Source organism: Dreissena polymorpha, chromosome 6, assembly GCF_020536995.1.
Source record: "Dreissena polymorpha isolate Duluth1 chromosome 6, UMN_Dpol_1.0, whole genome shotgun sequence".
In the NCBI taxonomy this organism is placed as follows: Eukaryota; Metazoa; Mollusca; class Bivalvia; order Myida; family Dreissenidae; genus Dreissena; species Dreissena polymorpha.
In genome coordinates this window covers 14,785,211-14,799,615 of record NC_068360.1, presented here as the reverse complement: position 1 = coordinate 14,799,615, position 14,405 = coordinate 14,785,211, and the positions used below count along the sequence as shown (strand labels likewise).

General features: G+C 35.2%; 1 protein-coding gene across 1 annotated transcript in view; it reads right to left on the bottom strand.

Moving 5' to 3' along the window:
- LOC127835393 (glypican-5-like) overlaps window positions 1-7,697 on the bottom strand; it is a 104,458-nt gene extending 96,761 nt beyond the window's left edge. Inside the window, exon 1 of the mRNA XM_052361804.1 lies at window positions 7,291-7,697. Coding sequence (XP_052217764.1) covers window positions 7,291-7,441 — 151 coding nt within the window. The 5' untranslated portion in view covers window positions 7,442-7,697. The remainder of the gene's footprint in view (window positions 1-7,290) is intronic.
- Between the last annotated feature and the right edge of the window lie 6,708 nt (window positions 7,698-14,405).

Sequence of the window (14,405 nt, the reverse complement as noted above, 5' to 3'; positions counted from 1 at the left end):
GCAATATACCCCTCTTCTTCGAAGGGGGGCATAATGAAAAATTAAATTGGGAATTTTTAAGGCCCATTTTGGAAAAATATATACTTTTTCGATTAGTAATGGGGCCCCGAATTATAACGAAAAAAACACACTGCCTGCGATATGAGCAAATAATATTAAGGATAATATCCCTTTAACTTGAAAATGTCTTCTCCATTGGCAATAAATTAAACATATCAGAGTCCAATCTAACATTAGAATTCCGTTCATAGCAGTGTTTTCTAAAGGCTGTATTGTTGATCAAAGGTTTCACTAGGATTTGTAGATGATAACATTCTGAAGTCTTTTATAATACGAAGCATTGTCATATGACAACTTGTTAGTCATCCTTGCCTCTTAAAGAGACTTGTTAATTAAAATTTTGCTGACTCAAAAAAAATCAAAAATTGTATCACCATTTCCTTAAAAAGAAACACATTTTTATTAAATGTATGAAAAAAGCAATTTCAAAATAACATTCATAAAACAAAAATACCGGTGATAAAAATGTATAATTCATAGTTTTACTATGAATAAAAAAAATGAATGTCCGGCGTGGGCCATTTGGCGTGAGCCACAGAATCTTTTAATTGGCCCAGTGGGCCGATCATTTATATTCACTCGACGTAAACCAAACAAAATGGCGTCCATAAGGCTTAATTTAATATTAATCACACTATTGACGGGCCTAACTAAATAAAACACTGTCACAACAACAAGAGGGCCAGATGAAAAAGAGACATCCATCGTCCAACAACTGTCCTGGTGACATAAAATTTGACCCTTACTGACCCAGTGTATTTTTTCTCCATTTTGGGAATAGGGCCAGGTCCCTTTGGATTGGGAAATATCATGTACTGTTGCCTAAAATTGGGAAATAAATATTGTTGATTGTATGCTTACAAATATTTTAAAATTGATAATAAAAGTGATTTCAATATTACATTTTCTAAAATTGATAATAAAAGTGATTTCAATATTATATTTTCTAAGGTTCAGCTTAGATTTGGATTTGAAGATAATTGACATGTTAAGACTTATTAAAAAAATATTCCTTTTTTGAAAACCTTCCATTGGGAATTTTTAGGTACAATTTGGGAAAATATTTACTTTTTTCTATTGGGAATGGGTCCCCTTACCGGCCCCAAATTTGACTGTAAAAAAACACTGTGACCAATATTCAAACAATGTCAGACCCTTAAAGCGCTGGAGCTGAATTTTAAAGGCCTTTGCAAACAGTTTGGATCCAGATGAGACGCCACAGAACGTGGCGTCTCATCAGGATCCAAACTGTTTGCTATTCTGATAGTATTCTTTGAAAAAAATCGAAGAAAATGCTAATTTTAGAAATTCTGCAGACGACATTTTAGCAGACGACAAATTTCCCAGCATGCAAAGGGTTAAGTTTGTAAGCAAGATATACATTCTGACAACATTTTATCAAGACTATGTCGTTAATGTGGCTGCTAGAGTGGTACGAAGGTTTTTCTAGGATTTAAACAAATGACCTAGTTTTAGGACGTCATTACTGGAAGTTATTAGATTTTATCAATCAATTACCCATCATCATTTAATGATTAATTACTGATGTACTTTACCGATGACACTGAATGAGCATGTCTTAATATTCCATTAACAAATGATAAAAATCTGATACTGAAAATTTATTGCGCAATAATTTCCTGCTATGCCAGTAAATGGTGCTTGGATTATGTGCCGATGGCGGAATAGACTGGAGGATAATCAACAAGTGCAGCGCTTCATGTTTAATACAGCTTCGGATACATGCCACACATTTTCATGCTATACTTTTTTTGCCTATTGTCTTTTATTTGGGCTATCCTTAACCCTTTACCACCAAGATACGTATTTTGACACATTTGTAGTACTTTAGAAAGTTACATTTCATTATTTACCTTTCTTACTTAATTAGAAAGTTACATTTTATTATTTACCTTTCTTACTTAATTCAAGTCTTAAAGGCTTCATTTCTAACCTTAAGATACTGATGAGCAGCAAACAGCATAAAACCTGAACAGACTGCGAGTTACTCGAAGGCTGTTCTGGTTTTATGCTGTTTGCACATAGCCATTTTCACTTTGCTTCTGATGGGAGAAAGGGTTAATACAGCTTGGGATACATGACACACATTTTCATTTTATACTTTTTTTTTGTGAATTGTCTTTTATTTGGGCTATATCCTTAAATGACATTTTGATTGTGCTCAAATAGAATTTTAGCATGTATGTTTGTAAAGTTCATGTAAATGTTACCGGATCTGTCTGGACAAGTGATATATAAACAAGGATTTCAATAGATTTGTTAAACCAGGAGGCAAATGACACCATCACTTGAAATTTTCAGGGCTGAAATGAAATTTCATGGGGTCATAATTCTGAAATCAGGAGTTATTTTGTTTTCACATATTTGTTCAATAGTCTGCACATGCTGTTTTGCATACATTTAAGTGAAACACAAGGCTACAAAAGAAATTGTATGATTTAACAATTTAATTTTTAGGAAGCTTTTGGTAACATTTGTGTCAAAATGATGTGAGGCATATTGTTTGTAGGAGTCAAAAATAAGGATTTTTTTCTCACACTACTTTGGGGGAAGAGGTCCACAGCCCTTAGGAGGGGGAATTTTCGCTGCATTTCCCTTTTTAGGGGATTTTTTTACTTTCTCTCTCATTATTTCATGTGTACATGTTTGCACTATATTCATTGCATTTTTCATAACTTAGTATGTTTGAAAAGATTAAATTGAAATAGAATTGAGATATAATAATCATGAGACACATCTTTCTATTAAAAAAAAAATATAAAAAAAATAATATTTTTTTTTAGGGGGAATTTTTCCCCCCAAAAGGGGAAAAAAGTAAACTTTTCAGGTGGGGGACTGCCACCGAAATTCGGCGGCAGATTTGATAGATTGAGGGCCCTGCCTGGTAACAGTGTTGAATGAGTGAAGTAATTGAATATTCATCATTTTCACTTCATTTGATTGTGCAATTTACAATTTGTTTAAAATATATTCCCTATACAATACATGATCATGTACTTTCCTATACAATGCCTAATCATGTAAATAACTAATCTTGTAAGCCCTGTGCAAAATAAACATACGATACATTATATATGCGCATGTCAACTTTGAGCTTAAAAATTTCAAATTATGATAGTTCATAAAAGAAGCTGTACCTAAGTATGATAGTTCATAAACGAAGCTGTACCTAAGTATAAGGCAACGAAGCTGTATCTAAGTATAAGGCAACGAAGCTGTACCAAAGTATAAGGCAACGAAGCTGTATCTAAGTATAAGGCAACGAAGCTGTACCTAAGTATAAGGCAACGAAGCTGTACCTAAGTATAAGGCAACGAAGCTGTACCTAAGTATAAGGCAACGAAGCTGTACTAAGTATAAGGCAACGAAGCTGTACCTAAGTATAAGGCAACGAAGCTGTACCTAAGTATAAGGCAACGAAGCTGTACCTAAGTATAAGGCAACGAAGCTGTATCTAAGTATAAGGCAACGAAGCTGTACCAAAGTATAAGGCAACGAAGCTGTACCGAAGTATAAGGCAACGAAGCTGTACCTAAGTATAAGGCAACGAAGCTGTACCTAAGTATAAGGCAACGAAGCTGTACCTAAGTATGAGGCAACAAAGCTGTACCTAAGTATAAGGCAACGAAGCTGTACCTAAGTATAAGGCAACGAAGCTGTACCAAAGTATAAGGCAACGAAGCTGTACCTAAGTATAAGGCAATGAAGCTGTTCCTAAGTATAAGGCAACGAAGCTGTACCTAAGTATAAGGCAACGAAGCTGTTCCTATGTATAAGGCAACGAAGCTGTACCTAAGTATAAGGCAACGAAGCTGTACCAAAGTATAAGGCAACGAAGCTGTTCCTATGTATAAGGAAACGAAGCTGTACCTAAGTATAAGGCAACGAAGCTGTACCTAAGTATAAGGCAACGAAGCTGTTCCTATGTATAAGGAAACGAAGCTGTACCTAAGTATAAGGCAACGAAGCTGTACCAAAGTATAAGGCAATGAAGCTGTACCTAAGTATAAGGCAACGAAGCTGTACCTAAGTATAAGGCAACGAAGCTGTATCTAAGTATAAGGCAATGAAGCTGTACCTAAGTATAAGGCAATGAAGCTGTACCTAAGTATAAAGCAATGAAGCTGTACCTAAGTATAAGGCAACGAAGCTGTACCAAAGTATAAGGCAATGAAGCTGTACCTAAGTATAAGGCAATGAAGCTGTATCTAAGTATAAGGCAATGAAGCTGTATCTAAGTATAAGGCAATGAAGCTGTACCTAAGTAAGGTTATAAGGCAATGAAGCTGTACCTAAGTATAAGGCAATGAAGCTGTATCCTAAGTATAAGGCAATGAAGCTGTACCTAAGTATAAGGCAATGAAGCTGTATCTAAGTATAAGGCAATGAAGCTGTACCTAAGTATAAGGCAATGAAGCTGTACCTAAGTATAAGGCAATGAAGCTGTATCTAAGTATAAGGCAATGAAGCTGTACCTAAGTATAAGGCAACGAAGCTGTACCTAAGTATAAGGCAATGAAGCTGTACCTAAGTATAAGGCAATGAAGCTGTACCTAAGTATAAGGCAATGAAGCTGTACCTAAGTATAAGGCAATGAAGCTGTATCCTAAGTATAAGGCAATGAAGCTGTACTCTAAGTATAAGGCAATGAAGCTGTACCTAAGTATAAGGCAATGAAGCTGTACCTAAGTATAAGGCAATGAAGCTGTACCTAAGTATAAGGCAATGAAGCTGTACCTAAGTATAAGGCAATGAAGCTGTACCTAAGTATAAGGCAATGAAGCTGTACCTAAGTATAAGGCAATGAAGCTGTACCTAAGTATAAGGCAATGAAGCTGTATCTAAGTATAAGGCAATGAAGCTGTACCTAAGTATAAGGCAACGAAGCTGTTCCTATGTATAAGGCAATGAAGCTGTACCTAAGTATAAGGCAATGAAGCTGTATCTAAGTATAAGGCAATGAAGCTGTACCTAAGTATAAGGCAATGAAGCTGTATCTAAGTATAAGGCAATGAAGCTGTACCTAAGTATAAGGCAATGAAGCTGTACCTAAGTATAAGGCAATGAAGCTGTATCTAAGTATAAGGCAATGAAGCTGTACCTAAGTATAAGGCAACGAAGCTGTACCTAAGTATAAGGCAATGAAGCTGTACCTAAGTATAAGGCAATGAAGCTGTACCTAAGTATAAGGCAATGAAGCTGTTCCTAAGTATAAGGCAATGAAGCTGTACCTAAGTATAAGGCAACGAAGCTGTTCCTATGTATAAGGCAACGAAGCTGTACCTAAGTATAAGGCAATGAAGCTGTTCCTAAGTATAAGGCAACGAAGCTGTTCCTATGTATAAGGAAACGAAGCTGTACCTAAGTATAAGGCAACGAAGCTGTACCTAAGTATAAGGCAACGAAGCTGTACCAAAGTATAAGGCAACGAAGCTGTACCTAAGTATGAGGCAACAAAGCTGTACCTAAGTATAAGGCAACGTCAGAAGTTTATTTGCCTTCCTGATGTGCAGTGTTCTTATAAATGAGCCTTGCTCTGTGAAATGCGGGTTGAATGCATGTGCAGAGAGTATCATCCATGATAAGCCTGTGCACCCTGCACAGGCTAATCAAGGATTACATTTTCTGCGGTTATTGTATTTTTGATTTAGAGGAAGTCTTTCCTTAGCAAAAATCCAGTTAAGCAAAAAGTGTCGTCTCTGATTAGCCTGTGCTAATCTATGATTTGACTCACTGGAAGTTCAAATTACTGATTTTAAAGGAGAGAATTATGTAAGTCAGGGGTTTTTCCAGCCATTTTAAGAAAAGGAGTCTGGTCATATCGGGATTTTTTTTTGTAATCGATAAAAGTGGCAAAATTGGGAATTTTTTACCCACAAAAAGGACCAAATTGTGATTTTTTATAAACAGATATTGATACAACAGGTCTTTTCCTGGCCATTTTGGATCAAAATCATATAAATTAAGGTTATATATTTTGTAGGTTGTTTAAAAAAAATGAGATATAGAGTCTAATAATCATATTAAATCATAAGACACTTCTTTCTAAAAAAAAAAATATTTAAAAAAAAATATATTTTCGGTTTGGGATCTGGGGTCTGTTTGCTTTGGGTCCATTTTTATGGCCTTTTTTACATAGCAGAAAACCCCCTGTAAGTGGAGGATTTAAGGGTAATTAAGTCTATGTATAGTTAAGTACTACAGAGATACAATCAATTATTGAGAAATTAATAAATGACATTAAAATAATAGCCAACAAGAGACTAAATACGAACATTAAAGGGATCTTTTCACGGTTTGGTAAATTGACAAAATTGAAAAGTTGTTTCAGATTCGCAAATTTTCGTTTTAGTTATGATATTTGTGAGGAAACAGTATTACTGAACATTTACCATAGTCCAATATAGCCATTATATGTATCTTTTGACGATTTGAAAACCTTAAAATTATAAAGCGTTGCAACGCGAAATGATTGAATAATTTGGAGAGTTCTGTTGTTGTCGTTTAAATTTACGAAACTACGAAGATTGCTTATATAGGTATAAAATACCATAGCAGTGTATACCCGGCGGAATAGCCGAGAGAGCTAATGCGTTTTTACTTCAGACTTACTCCAGGAATCCTGGAGTCACTGGTTCAAGCCCTGGTACCGGCTACTTTTTTTCCTTTTTTTTATTTTATTCTTGATTTTTTACTGGAGCTTTAAAGATCCAATGTTTACAATTATCAATATAAAGCATTTAATGACAAACTTCAAAATATGCCAAAATCTGTGAAAAGGCCCCTTTAATTGTAGCATGCTTGAATTGCAACAGCCACAATATTGTATGATTTGTTTCAGTTAAAAGAAAATCGTTATTTGTTTTTGTTGAATAAGTGAAAAAGGACTTAAATCCTTCTGATAGCTAATCAAATAAATACATAAATAAATACAATAATTAACTCGATGTTAATGTATCAAATGCATTTATGATTAACCATCAATATCAATATCAGGCTGATCGTATATTCTAACAATAATAATTATTAAGTAGCATTACTTTATTTATTATACTATTATTATAACTCTAAGTTCAGCTAATATAATAAATCGACACTACTTTATTTAATGTTATTATAGACTAAAGTACGATAAAGTACAAGGTCCCCCGCGGCCCTCTGATGTTGAACACAATTGACAGGTGATACTGCATGATTAAATAAACTCACCGATTGTAGGTAAATCGGGAACCAAATCCTGACTACTAATTTTTGCGAATTCGTCTTTTACACCCCTACAGTGTAATGTGCCAGTACTTAGAGAATAAATGATTCCGAACACACTGAATATAATAACTCCGACACACGTTAAACGGGCCATTTCGAATATATAAAATCCGTGAAAACCGACACTATCAAAATAGCCTATTCAAAGTGAAAGTAAATAAAAATCCTCAAAAACAAATGTCACCGAGTGAATAATTTTCCGCACAGATGTTGTGTACTAATAATTTTAAATCTTTGTCACATCATTTCACAGACTGCACTCCTCTAAGCGAAATGTTTGATGAATGACATTTTCAATGCCTACTGGACATAACGTACTGCTTTTCTGTTCCACGCTACGATAGTGAGTAATTGAGAGATAAAGAGGGGCGTTTAAAATGTACTCAGCGTGCTGTACGCGACAGTAGTCCGATAGCCGATAGTCGCAAAATCCTCCTACTGTACTTGGTTTTTATCGGTTTAATTGATATTATACAAATACACTATTTGATATGCGTCAAATTTTGAAACATAATGTGTATTCTGACATATAACACATTTTAACCATTAACTCTTTTGTAAATGTTTAAATGAATATATTAGAGACATGTATTTACTGTTAAAATATAGATACGGTATGTTCGAAGCACCCCATTACCCGAAGTCTACCAAACCAAGCAAACGTTCGAGTATGTAAGTGCTTTAAAGTGAGATTTAAATAAAATTGAATATAAGCGCTGCTCTGATTTGAAGTCCGACGTACCTAAACTATTAATCTATATAGGACTCCTAATTCTCAGGATTAAAGCTTATTTTTTTAAATTATACCAAAGTGTACGCGTTACTCTTAAAGGGACCTTTTCACAGATTTTGGCGTGAATTGAAGTTTGTTAGAAAATACTTTATATTGATAAATGTAAACATTAGATCTAAAATGCTCTAGAAAAAAAAATAAACTCGGCCATCCGTCATCATGGTGATGTATTTTATACTTAAAATAAGCAATCCTCGTAGTGTAACCAAATACAACAACAACAGAACTTTACAACAAATTATTCAATCGTTTCGCTTTGCAACGCTTCATAATTTTCAGGTTTTTTAATCTTCAAAAGATACATATAATGAATAAACTTAAGCATGGTAAATGTTCAGTATTACTGTTTCCTCACAAATATAATAACTACAACGAAAATTTGCGAATATGAAACTTTTTTATTTTGTCAATTTACCAAAACGTGAAAAGGCCCCTTTAAGCGTAAGAAATGTTCGTGCATAAGGTGCATGGCTCTCCGATGCAAACATACACGCATCCTATACAGTCACCTCATTGGTGTTCGGAGATCAAACAAAACTCTTGGCCCAAGATAGAGGAAAAACTTGTGACTGTCCCAAATGACACTTAATTTCTGGTTTTGTATGTTGTTTATTGCAAAGCCATATCGACGGGTTTTCAAATAAAATATATCCGGACAGGCATGTCTTATAACGATTTATATTAACTCTTTTTTAAGTACCGGTAGATATGTATTTATTTAAAATATCAAATTGACGAAATCGTTACGATCAAATGTATACCATTAAAAAATCCATACACGCCTCAAGTGGGACTCGTACTCCTACAAAACAGCTTGGCTATTTAATTAGAATTTAACGAAACTGCGTTCGACAATGCGCGAACGTTTAGCGGTGCTTCGTGTTCATTTCCTTCACAGCATTTTTACTACTTCTGTGGGATTTTCCCGCGATCGCTATGTGGCCCTGGCGACGACATTGTTAATTTATAGTTATCTTTTTTAACTGACCGTTTGTAAAAACGATAAATATATATCAACAAACCATTTAATGCAGTTTAAAAAATACAAGCCTAATTTTGAAAACAAAACACCGTATTGACAGTCGATATGCCCTTATAAAGAAATAATAATAGCATATACTGTGATAACACAACTACTGTCGAATGATGGTATAGAAACCGGGAATACCGGTATGTTTCATTCTTGTTATTTTTGTCATCGTGTTCATCGGTTATCATTCACATGGAAACCGTTTACTATCATATACAATGCAAATATATTTTAATGCCTCAGATACTGCGCCTTCTATTCGAGGCGCTCATTTGACGTGGTGTCGAGTATAGAAACTTCCTAATCGACCCTCTTTATTTCATCAGTGCGCGAAATAGACGATTGAATCTGCGAAGTTCAAACTTGCGGCATTTCCAAATTTGGAAACAGATCACGATTTTTAAACCTAGTATCTCTGACCACTTAAGAATGTCGGAAATTTATATGTTATCGCACACATTTAAATAGACTTGACATTAACAACTGACGTGTACCTATCTGAAATGCTTATTACAGAAGTTGTACTGTATACATTCAGAGCAAGTTTACCGGTAGATTTACGTATGTTTATATCTAGACGACAAATCCTGCGCATGTTAACTGACGACTTAACAAGGAGGACAATAAGTACACGTAAATAAACGTAGCATACCATGTTTATCGCGTGCAAAAGACATACCGGTATGTATTATTTGTACCAGTGTTCTTCGCTGGCTTATTCATTGGTCCACTTACGTAATAGCCGATATGATTTTGACGGATATTTCTGGGTCGTTGGTCATTAATACATAGGAAATAATTCCTTTTAATCGTTCTAGATTAATTTTGTCTTGCTTTAAATTAGAATACTGTGATTAAATAGTTTTAACACGTTCACCGGTGCGCGAGCCGTATTAGTGGTGTTATGTACACTTTGACAGTCCGTGAGTTATCGCATGTACATTAAATTTAGACTAAGAGAGGTAACTCAACCTTACCAGTATTTTAATCTTGCAAAAGTTATCTCGCTTGAACGTTTAAAACAATATGGGTTTGGTAGCTTAATCCATTATTTATTTATGTGTGCATTTTTACATAAGTTGATACACGTTATTTCTCCCAACCAATGCAGTCAGTCGTTACTGCTTCATGTCTTATTTTGACAGTGATGTCTCCAAGTAGTTGTATGTTTCATCATTGTATATAAAACATATAATAATTGTTACATTGCGCAAAGTTCTGTGCATTTGAGAAAGTGAATATTTTTTGGGACGTCCTCTACAATAGGTAATCATATCTCGATCCCCGGAAAACCCGATGACAAACAATAATTATTTCAATATAACACCACTTATGGTGAGATTTATACTTTGATAGGAAGCACTTCACTCTTGATTCATCCTACAATTGCCTTGTATGGTATTTCTGGAGCATCTTCGTGATCTTCAAAAACGCTATGTCGTCGGATGTAAGATGTTCGAGGAAAGCGGACTTTCCTTAGTACGTAAAATATGAAGTGATATGAAGTGAAATACCCATATTGCCCCCGTATTTTGATGTTGTTGATGGCATAGAGTACATAATCACTTTATTTACTCATTGTATGCACCATCCCTTATAACTATATTATCAGAAGCATTATTAAAGGGGCCTTTTCACAGATTTTGGCATTTTTTAACTTATTCATTAAATGCTTTATATTGATAAATGTTAACATTGGATCGTAAAAGCACCAGTAAAAAATCAAGAATAAAATTAAAAAAAGGAAATGAACATTGCCCGGAGCAGGTTTCGAACCAGTGACCCCTGGAGTCTTGCCAGAGTCCTGAAGTAAAAGCGCTTTAGCCTACTGAGCTATTCCGCCGAGTACACATTCTTGACGTATTTTATACCTTATATAAGCAATCTTCGTAGTTTCACAAAATTTAACGACAAAAACAGAACTCTCCAAATTATTCAATCGTTTCGCGTTGCAACGCTTTATAATTTTTAGGTTTTAAAATCGTCAAAAGATGCATATAATGGCTATATTAGAGCATGGTAAATGTTCAGTATTACTGTTTCCTCACAAATATCAAAACTAAAACGAAAATTTGCGGATCTGTAACAACTTTTTTCAATTTTGTCAATTTACCAAAGCGTGAAAAGATCCCTTTAAATGGACTTGTGAACATAATGCCAAAATGAGAGAAGTTAACGAATGTTTATCCCACTTTTACAGCGAAATCGGTTGATTAAAGCCCCGTTTATTAAATTTCATCTATAATCAACGGTAAGGCTATAATCAATGGCACGAAATGACGTCATCAACTGCCGAACCGGGACTACTTTTTCCCACGCACCTCGTCACCTGTGTTTGCCAAGTGCATCAATAATAAAAACAATCTCAAATGTTTGTCAATCTTAATGACCTTAAAACAAAGGAAAGTAGCAAAAAAAAACGTGTTTTTTTGTCATTTATTTTTATTAAAACCTCAAGTATTAGGTAAATTTAACACTATGCAAATAGGTTCTGTTGTTGTTGCTCCCCTTTGAAGAAGTCAGTGCGAGTTGCTCCCCTTTGACCGTAGAAAACAATCGTCTGGGCCCAGAAATCCTGTGTTAATTTACAAGCTGTACTCGGATATGCATCCATCTGATTTTTCTTCAAAGCATCTTTTCTACCTGGCAATACGCACAAATGACACTGCATCCCGGTGATTCTTGCGTCAACAATTGGGTGTCAACAAGTTAGGTCAGATGCTGAAGGCCATGGCAAAAGACTCCGGCTTTCTCAAGCACAAGAGAATAACGAACCACTCAGTTCGCAAATTCCTGGTCCAAAAATTTCGAAATACAAATATCCACCCACTGAAACCATGGCAATAACAGGGCACAAAAATGGCCAGTCCTTAACCAATTATTCCAACATATCTGTTGAACAGCTGCAAAAGTGTTCATTCTTGCTCAGTCCAGTAAATGTAACAATCCAACAGTTCCTCTTGTACACCTTCACGCACCGAAACTATGGCCGAAATGCAGCCTAGACAACCACTGTCTACCGTCGAACAAGTTGATCTTGATGTTCGCCCCACCCAGTCACTTCACGGTTCACCAGCGTTCGAACAACTTTGCCTCACAATTCTTTGGTGCCACTTTCAACATTCAAAATGTTAATGTATATAATTAGCTTAAATCCAAGTAATCTTTGTTATTTCGTCACGAAATAACCACATATTATAACAAAGAAGCAAATAATGTGCACCTCGTGATCGACTCGATAGTTTGACATCGAAAGTGAATTGTGTGTGGTGTTAGGCTACGTTGTAAACAAATTGTAAACAAATGTAGTTCCTTGTATATAACAACTTAATGTCATATTGATATCATAAAACTTAAAGATTTGCAATTCAATATGATTAAAATTGTAATTAATAACGCTCGACACTTTGTTACAGAACGATATTCTGATTTAAAAAAATGATTATTTGATCAGCGGTTATTTTTGGAACGCGGAGTAATACACTGACCTTGGTTACACTACAGTCATTATCAAAGTACGACAAACACTCGTGAAAACTTATTTTGTTTAAATAAAAAAAGTTTACTGAATAAAAAGTGGGATAAATAGAATAATAGGTCAGTGTTGATTATAGATCAGGTTTATCATGCTCGGCACGAAAACGAAAAAGCACTCGCCAAGGCTCGTGCTTTTTGTTTTCTAAGCCTCGCATGATAAACCTGATCTATAATCAACACTAACCTATTATTCTCTATATATATACTTTTTTAGTTGTTCAATATAGATCTTGGGTAACACACATTTACCTCAATGTTGCATTGCACAAAGTTCTATGCATTTGATAACTGGAATATGTTTGGGAAAATAGCACATATTTAGACAGTTTGAAAAATGATATAAGCCAGAAAACAGTTCTGCTATTAATGTTTTTACAAGCTTACATTATCAAAATAAATGGTGAATAGTTGTTCACATTCAGTTTGACAAAAAGTGCATTTGGCTGTGGTGGCATAACTCATTCTAAATAAGAAGGAATTTGTACATATGAGTCGTGTTCTGAGAAAACTGGGCGTGGACACTCAATGTTTAAATGAATCACGACAGAGAAAATGTACTAAACGTTCTTTGTTTCAGATGTTTATAACACAAAAACGACAGCTCATAGACACATGAGCAATAGATCAAATTAGTTTTGAAATTCAAAACCACACGCGATTTTGCTAATGTTCGGATTATGAGTGGACATGTTTAAACTGTACTTTTCGTTGTGGCTGATGGTTTCCATGTTTTTCATCATTTCATCCACAACTTTACCTCTTGGCAGAATTTGCAAGCAAATTGAACTGGCGTGTGGAAAGTAAGTGCGTTAAAAACGGACAGGTTCTGGTATTAGAAAGACAATGAAAAACAACTTTATAAATAAACTTTATAATTACTTAAATCCTTTTGCGTGGATCGAGGGTGTTAATCCTCTTCCTTTAGGCTCGGCGGACGCTTCATTTGGAGTTCCATGTGGAAAGAAAGTGCGTTTAAATACGGAAACTTTTCTCATTTTAAATGCATCCATATGATACCCTATCATTATAAACTCAAATTTGACCATAAAACATGTTGTCAAATGGGCTCGCGAAGTGTTCACGGAATTGAGTTGGCAACATCTCCAGGTTGATCGTAATGCTTCTGCGTTCACATGGATCGGTGTCTGTTAATAGCTTATCGAAAACTTCAGCATCCGAATGTTTAAAGTTTCTTAATTTGGACTTTGAACTTTAAACTCTTGACTGTTTCGGGAACGTTCCGCCAGCTTTGCGCAACCATTCTGGCCGTTCTAGAACCCACCGATGTTGACTTGATATTTCCAGGAAGCCATTAAAAACGGTAGTTTTAAATCCATCGAGCAGATCCTGCATGATGCAAAATGACAATATAAATCTTCGCGAAGATGTCGAATGAACAAGATCTGTTTGAAAAATACACTGGGAACCGTCGCAATATGGGAAAACGGGGCGTAAAGCTTGCGCGGAAAGTGTCGCCCCAAATTAGCCCTGGAAATCCGCACTGGTTAATCAAGGACGACACTTTCCGATTTAATGGTATTTTTCGTTTAACTCTTTCAGTGCGGGAACCGAATTTTGAAGGCCTTTGCAAACAGTTTGGATCCAGATGAGACGCCACAGAACGTGGCGTCTCATCTGGATCCAAACTGTTTGCTATTCTGATAGTATTTTTTGAATTTTTTTTCGAAGAAATGCTAA